Below are 8,261 nucleotides of genomic sequence, written 5' to 3' on the forward strand. Positions count from 1 at the left end.
AAATGGTAACCTGTGGCGCTACAGTTTGCACGCGACTTAGTAAATCATGTTAAGGCGGCTTTTTCAGTTGCACAGTTTTCTGTAACCTTCCAAAAACACTCTCAATGAATAATGTTACATTGTCTACCGTTAGAAGATGTATAATTGCTTTTTAATAAAAAACAACGTAACGGAATATTAAGAAAAAGCAGGTGTTTATCTTTGGAACGATAATAATAATGAATCATAATGATTAATAACCCAAACCCCAAAAAAGTTAAAGTTAAAATGAAACAGCTATATGATTTTATATTGATAAAAATAAAAGAGAACGATGTAACTTGATAAAGGTCAATGATTAATTTTGGTGGTGTTTTCTATTAAATTATTCTACAAATGTGTTATACATATGTCATACTATATAGGTGGGCGGTACATGTGATGCGCAATGCTTGCTTTCAAGGTTAAATGCATTTCTAAGTAGCGACACGATATTATGTGATAAACGGTACGAATGAATTTCTTGTATTTCAAAATTGGTTACGTTATCGTGATCAGAATCAACTTGTCCATTGGTGGGCGGGAATGCAACTGCGTAAATAACAACAGTGTATCTCTTAATCCCTCGTTAATTAGACATGTGACCGATTTAGAGTTTCACGATGACTTCCGTGACGCAATAATAATAATTCGCTTCTTATTCTCTTTACTCTCCAACCAGTTACTTTCGAGATTGCGTGTTCTAGGTTATGTTGTGTTTGTATCAGCTTCTGTGCAGACAGATTCTTGGCCGTTTTCATACATTGTGGGTAGCCTTGTGAGATAGGGTTTAGTACGAATACAGTGGAACAAAATGTGAGATAGTATACGAGCGGCTTGTGCATCGTAGTCCAATTAGAATACTATTTAACGATACTCTACCGCTACGCTCCACTTCACTAATTCGATATACGGGCCAAGGTTTGCACATTTTGAATAATGATATCCGATAGTGGCACATATACATACAAGTTCTTCGTATATATAATTCTATTTATATGTATAAATGTACATATATATACCGTCTGCTTTTTTAGTCACTTTTGATATTTCGTAATCATGAGGATTAAAATGCTTTCTCCTCGCTTTCTTTTCCTTTTAATTGTATTTATAATTAAATTTGTTATGTACATAACCATTCTATGTTTATTACCATACAAATGTCACCTTGTTCTATTTTTAAATACTAATATATACATGTATATTGTTGTGTAAAGCCATTTGACTGCTGCATTTTTGTAACTCTTAGTTGTATACTATATGATAACTCGCATACATTTTCTGTGATATCTTTATCACTTTTGTAATTGTAACGTCATTAATTTTAGATGAACTGCTACTTTGTAGGTGCAAGAAGATAGTGTAATGAACGTAGGACTGTCCACGTACGATGGTTTGGAGAAAGAGACAAGTTCTAATAATGCATTGGAAAATGGAGGAGGAACTACAAAGAAGCTAGCCAGAGGTATATCTCGAGCAACTGAAAATGCTGCCATTGTCTCTTATGCTCGTTCTCAATTAGCAACTATAGAATCTCTAGATACTCCGGAGTTTACATTTTCACTTCCTGATCTAACTGTATATCCAGGTATTTTACCTATGCTCTAGTATAACCAGTTACAATTACTTTCTCTATTGTGTCTTAATAATTGAATGATACATTACACTTAGATTCATTTCGACAATTTTTGGAAAGAGATCTAATAGAAGGTGGGTGCTTAACTTCTTTGGAAGCTGCTGGTCGTTTAAATTGGTGGTGTGGGGGATGTAAAAATGGAAGTAACAGAGTTTTATGGCCTTTGGCAACATCAGGAGATGGCAATTGTCTCCTACATGCAGCTTCTCTTGGCATGTGGGGCTTTCATGATAGACTTCTTACACTCAGAGAAGCTCTGTATAATACATTGGCTAAAGGAGAATATAGACATGCTTTGTTTAGAAGGTGGAAATGGCGCCAAATGGGCTTAAATGCAGCTTCAGGTTTATCTTATACAGAGGCAGAATGGTTGACAGAATGGCAAACTATCGTAGATATGGCTTCTCCTATTCTCAGGAACCAAACTGCTACTTCCTACCAAAGTCTTGAAGAAGTATGTAAGGTTTCCATACTTTTTTCTAATTTTTCTGCAGTTCCAGATTTACCACATACTTATGCAGTTGAAACTTTATAGGTACATATATTAGCTTTGGCTCATGCTTTAAAGCGGCCTATAATAGTTATAGCAGAGACTATGTTAAAAGATGCAGAAGGTGTAGCTTTAGCACCAATTCCATTTGGTGGAGTGTATTTACCATTAGAAGTATCTCCGACACGTTGTCATAGAACCCCATTGCTTTTAGCATATCATTCAGCTCATTTTTCCCCTCTCGTTACGGTGGATGGAGCGAGTGATTTTGGAGATGGTTGTAACGAAGGTGTTAGCATACCTCTTATAGATCCAGATACAGGTCAACTACTATCAGTTTTATTCGCGGTAGATCCAGGACCTGATTGGGATTGGGAAGAAGGTTCACGAGACTTGTTAATTTGTCAACAAGATACGGTAATTAATCTTATCGATGACATAAACTATAGTTACAACGTACATTAAAATATAATTACTCAATATTGGTATTTAGATGGAAATTTTATTGCGGCAATATTTAGACTGCGAATATCAAAATTTCACATCGGAAGAAATCGAGAGACTGTCAGATACTGATGGTTCACTTTCTAAAACTGCGAAACAATTGCTTGGAGTTGCTAAACAATTCGGATCAATTGGAAAATCCGTTAGTAAAAGACTGTGGTCTATGACAAAGAGACCAAAGAGTTTACCAGTAACGGCCGGTGGACTTTCAACGGAAGGTTTGTTATGTGTAAGGATCAGAAGTAGACGTCATCAATATGTGGATCAGATGCTTCAGAATTACCTCCAATGTGCTCACGCAAGGTATAACAATTTTATGTAGTTATGATAATTTCATTTTATAGATAGAATACGACTTCTAATCATTTTTATGTCATACAGATATCTCCAAGATCATAAAGTTGACGAGACTGGGAGCGAAATGAATTATGGTGCTGGCAAATCTAGGTTCTATACAGCCAGCGATCAAGACAGCCATGCAAGCGTCAGCAAATTGTTACCGACCAATCCGAATAAAGATCGTACACTTTATCTTTCAAGGTACTGAGATTAATATACCACTCTATGAATTATTCTATTAGTTTTTGTGTGTATCACATAAATTATTTTTTCCATAGATCTACTTTTTATAATGACCAACCATCAGTTTATAAACAGAGGCCAGAGTCATGGAATGCCAATAGTTTAGAGGTAAGGATTTAAATATTCATTGTAATTACGAAACTTGAATAATTTGAGGTTTTTCTTAGGCTAATGTCAAACAATGTCGCAACGAAGACTGTCAATTTTTCGGTTCTGCAGAAAATGATTACTTCTGCTCACAATGTTGGGCAAACCAACTTTATCGTTGAGAAATTGCTGGTCTCAACGATACATGACAATAACTCTTTAATATTGCTAGAGTTAAATGACATATAATCGGAGTTAGGTATAACACTAGCCATTTTAAAAAGTTGCTTAAAAAAGGAAATTGTCTGGCCAGATTTTCTTCTTCCTGATATGTTAATTCATTCTATTTAGTTTTTTATTTAAAACTAGGCAACATACCAGTGATTCTCGTATATCGTGACAATAAAACGCTTTCTCTTTTAAGAGCGTATGCGCATGGTCTAATATTGCACTTGTCATTCAAATTTTGTTCACACATATTTATCGTTATCTTTCTTTATTTATTACTATTCATCTTTCTAAGAAGCATATCAGATATACAGGGTTTATCTGTTTCTGAAACATATATACATACATATATATACCACAGCTTAAAAGTCCATCACATAGCTTATAAGACCGAATCATATTAAATAAAAAAAGTATTATATTTTCGCAAATAACGATACGTCACTATTTTCATGACAAGTAAACAATTCCTAACTTTTTTGCACGTGCCTTCTATCTTGCATAATACAGAAACAAGTATACAAGCATAATGATAATACTCGATTTTCAACGCAATGATGAAAATGCCATTTTCTGTCGCAGCTATTTCTATCGCTTTAAATATACATAATGCTTTGTATAAATTGATGGCGCTTCACTTATTTACTCACTGCTTCAGTGTGTCTATCTAAGAGAGCGCGGGTTTGATATTTAATATTATAATATTAAATTGATATCAAATCATTCATTGTATTCAGTCTCGTTGCCTGTTGGCAATTATTTATGTAAAATTGTGTGAAAAATAAAACATATTTTTATATTTTGGACCTTTTTATATTTCCCTGGTATCTTATGAATTATATATATTTTGTATTATATATATTTGTATTATATATATTATATTATATTGTATATATTTGTATTATATATTTGTATTATATATATTTTGAAATATGAATCGTTTAAAAAAAACTGAAGATCTTGTTATGTTTTTGACGGTCTGTATATGTACGTAGATTGCATTATATTTTTAATTTATAAAGCGAATAAATATAGACGTACTTCGCCTACAATAGTGAGAAATGCACATTTCCCCACTCGCTGCGTATATGCATATAACTCCCACTAAAAAAAATGTATGTATAGTTCTGCTGTTTCACTGCCAGAGGTGGTAATTCATACAGCGTATTTTTGGCTGAATTTTTCCCATGTTCGTCGACGACAGCCTACTCATCTTTTGATCTATAACTACAGGTACAATTTCCTCTTTGGTGGCTACTGAAATCAGGGGCGACAATAGAACTCATGCTTGCATACCTCAGCAGTGATAAATACAAAAGTTGTTAGTGATAATATACCGACATCTTGCTGTTTTACTGATATAATTACTAACGAGTCGCCCGTGATGATTCCTATGTTCGCCGTAGGAAATTGCAGAGGGCGTAAGACACACTCTGTTTTTTTGACTGGCCGGTATTTCATATCTTGATACACGAAGTTCCTTTTAATGTCATGTCATTCTATCTTTAGCCAATGGTTTTGGCTTTATTTACGAAGGTTTCTCTAAAAATTTTATTTACTTCTCACATGAGTCACGTAAGCTGACCGAGAAAGCCGAAATTCATGACATAGTGTACCTCGAAATGATCGAGTTGTGCACAAAAAAGAGAATGTTAATTGGTATAACACTATTAGGAGGGTTAGTTTTCTTCTATAGTTCTTTGTCTATCGCTGTGAATATTAACATACCGTTAGTATGGTTATTATAAACGTATTAATAACATTATATTTTTTATTCTAGATTAACAATACTGGTATTAATTGTTGAAAGCCATTGGACAGAAAATCCCAATAAACTTTATTTAGAAAATTTTGAAAATAATACAAGATGCATTTCTGGAGATGAATATGAAGTAACATCAGAATGTCATCCATGTTCTGCTTTTGAAATAGCAAGTAAAAGCATTGATGTATGTGTTTACGCCAGATACAAGGAAGTTCTGAAATGTAAAAGCGGAGAGGCTATAACAAGAAGGTAATTAATTTTCTATACCCTTGGTAGTTTTATGAAGAATTGCATAAATATTGTAGTAAACATAATACATATATGTAATTCAGTTGTGACAGGGTAGCTTGGTTAGAGGAAAGAGCATTTTGGAAGTTTGAGACAGTTATGTTCCTTTTGGCATTAACTTCCTGTATCAGTGTTTATTGGAGAGAAAATGTCCTGAGGCAAAGGATAATAAGAAAAGTAGCCAGGCAATTGAGGGCTAGTGCATAGTATAATAAATAACATTTTTTATTTCTTTTATTTGTGCTTTTATGATATATCAGGAAGTTTAAAAAAATGAATGAAGTTTATTTGGAAGTATATTCTTTGACAGAATTATGTCTAGTTCCAATAGAAACAATAATAACATTATTTACTGTAAAATACTGCAATTCTAAAATTAATATTAAGCTTGTACCAAGTGAACAAAAACCTCTTGAACGAGTATATACTATAAATATTTCCACTTTTGTTTATGAAGTTGTGGATATGAAGAAAATTCCATATCCGGTACTGTCATGTGATTTGCCAATCATCGTTATAAATAAAACTAGTTGCATCGCAGGGCTTTGTGCGATTCTGCGTGAAATAATCAAAGAAACCATGGCAGAATGTCCAACACATTACTGTCGAAAGTTATTAGGGTTCAAAGAATCCTGTTTAACTGCTTGTTCAGAATCAAGCGTTTGGACGAAATTTTGCGAGGTAGATTTGGTACTGACTGTAAAATTTCTACACATGGGTGATGCAAAACAAATCAAGTTACCTTCCAGCATGGCCAGATTTGAATATCACATGTCGCAACCAGCTAGGCTGCACAATCTGTATAAATATAAAAATATAATTTCAGAAGATGGAACGCCAGAACATACATATGCTGAAGGTTCGTACATGACTCTAGTAGATATAATTATATTTGTTTGCACTCATATTTTATTGAGTGTATTTTCGAGCGAAACTACAATGCAGCTTTTTCCATTAACCGTTAAATGGTATAAAAGAATGATCAAAGATCAAATTATACTCGACTGCCTCGAGTGTTTGCCATTATTGAAGAGTCAAGATATGACTAAATTCAGTTACATGTTTCCTGATGTACCAAATCAAAGTCTATATAAAAGTGATCCGAAAAGTCGCGTTTATACGAGACAAGAAAATGTGGAGTACTCGTTGCGATTGTTCAAAGCCTTAAACATACAAACCAAACTCGACTTGAAACCATTTGGTGCAGAATTGAATCTTGATTGGTCTTCGGTACCGTATGACGCTACCGCAGAAGGTGGTGCCTTACCACTTGCGCGCTTAAGACGGAAACACGAACAATTACAAAATATGTGTAAACCGGTGATAAAGTTGGCAAAAGCGGGAGATGTAATAGTGGACTTTTGTTCTGGTAGCGGTCACTTGGGTATCTTAGTCGCGTACTTTCTGCCATATTGTACCGTTATATTATTGGAGAATAAAGAAAAATCATTGAACAGAGCCAAGGAAAGAGTGAACAAGTTAAAATTAACGAACATAAAATTTTATCAATGTAATTTAGTCTATTTTAAAGGACACTTCGATATTGGCATGTCGTTGCATGCGTGTGGAGTTACAACTGATTTAGTCATACAACAATGCATCAAAGAAAAAGCTATTTTTGTGTGTTGTCCGTGTTGTTATGGATCATTACATAATTGTCATTATTTAACATACCCAAGGAGTAACATTTTTAAGAATGAAATAGATCAGGAAAGTTATATAATTCTTAGTCATGCTGCAGACCAAACACATGATGAGAAAAATGTTAAAACAAATCAGGGATACGAGTGCATGGCTATTATCGATACTGACAGAAAGTTATTGGCCGAACAATTTGACTATAGAGTGTATCTTTCGAAATTCATACCGAACACGTGTACACCTAAAAACCATATATTAGTAGGTATTCCTAAAAAATAAATTGTAAACGTCGAATGTGTAAGTTAATTAAGTTACATATTCATGACTTCTGCATTTTATAATGAGATGGGAAATGATGATCAATTTAGAAATTATTCGTGTTGGTCGAACGATTTTTAAATAAAAGCATATTTACTTACCTAAAAGATAAAGTGTTTTTTTGTCGGTATATTAATCATATCGGTCGATATAAGTACGAAATGAAGAATGTGTGTGAATCTGTGAATAAAAGTGTGAATTAGTTAAGTTACATCTTCATAATTTCTACATTTTATAATGAGATGAGTAATAATGATCAATTTAAAAATTATTCTTGTTGGACGAACGATTTTTAAATAAAAACATATTTACTTACCTAAAAAATAAAGTGTCTTTTTCTCAGTATGTTAATTATAACGCTCGATATAAGCACGAAATGAAAAATTATAATATTTAGCTTAAACTATTAACAAAGTGCGTTAATATTGTTGCGCTAGTTTTATTAAATTGTACGAAGAGATTTTATTGGTATGTACAAAAAAAGGAGGAAAGAATTATATAGTATATAAATTATCAGTGTTATGTCAGTGTCTTACACAGTTGTTTCATCTATTATTAAGTAGCTAAGGACTAGCTAAGGACATGAGAGAGACAGAAATGAAAAAGGTTTTACCTTTATGTAAATATGTTATAGGTATGTCAAGGAACTAGGGAATATTTACTTTTTGTTTGCTATATCACTACAAGCGCTGAGTATATGTTTC

At 33.3% G+C, this 8,261-nt stretch overlaps 3 protein-coding genes across 9 annotated transcripts; all 3 read left to right on the forward strand.

Moving 5' to 3' along the window:
• The first annotated feature begins 79 nt into the window (after positions 1-79).
• Positions 80-4,344, forward strand: LOC126868198 (OTU domain-containing protein 7B-like). Of its 7 annotated transcripts, none has more exons than XM_050623435.1 (8): positions 80-574; positions 1,366-1,606; positions 1,690-2,108; positions 2,190-2,561; positions 2,638-2,951; positions 3,030-3,188; positions 3,266-3,338; positions 3,398-4,344. In XM_050623435.1, the coding sequence occupies exons 1-8, from the start codon at positions 494-496 to the stop codon at positions 3,497-3,499; spliced, it is 1,761 nt and encodes a 586-aa protein (XP_050479392.1). In that variant the 5' UTR covers positions 80-493; the 3' UTR covers positions 3,500-4,344. The 7 variants fall into 7 exon arrangements, with proteins under 7 accessions (XP_050479392.1, XP_050479399.1, XP_050479398.1 ...); XM_050623442.1 differs by having other exon boundaries at positions 80-487; positions 1,347-1,606; XM_050623441.1 differs by having other exon boundaries at positions 80-487.
• A 634-nt stretch (positions 4,345-4,978) lies between these two features.
• LOC126868215 (protein JTB) lies at positions 4,979-5,960 on the forward strand. The gene is made up of 3 exons (XM_050623473.1): positions 4,979-5,223; positions 5,326-5,559; positions 5,643-5,960. Exons 1-3 carry the CDS (start codon positions 5,168-5,170, stop codon positions 5,803-5,805), a joined length of 453 nt encoding a protein of 150 aa, XP_050479430.1. The 5' UTR covers positions 4,979-5,167; the 3' UTR covers positions 5,806-5,960.
• LOC126868199 (glutathione S-transferase C-terminal domain-containing protein homolog) lies at positions 5,872-8,070 on the forward strand. Its single transcript, XM_050623443.1, has one exon. It carries the CDS (start codon positions 5,872-5,874, stop codon positions 7,516-7,518), a length of 1,647 nt encoding a protein of 548 aa, XP_050479400.1. The 3' UTR covers positions 7,519-8,070.
• The last annotated feature ends 191 nt before the right edge of the window (positions 8,071-8,261 follow it).

Source organism: Bombus huntii, chromosome 8, assembly GCF_024542735.1.
Source record: "Bombus huntii isolate Logan2020A chromosome 8, iyBomHunt1.1, whole genome shotgun sequence".
Classification (NCBI taxonomy): Eukaryota; Metazoa; Arthropoda; class Insecta; order Hymenoptera; family Apidae; genus Bombus; species Bombus huntii.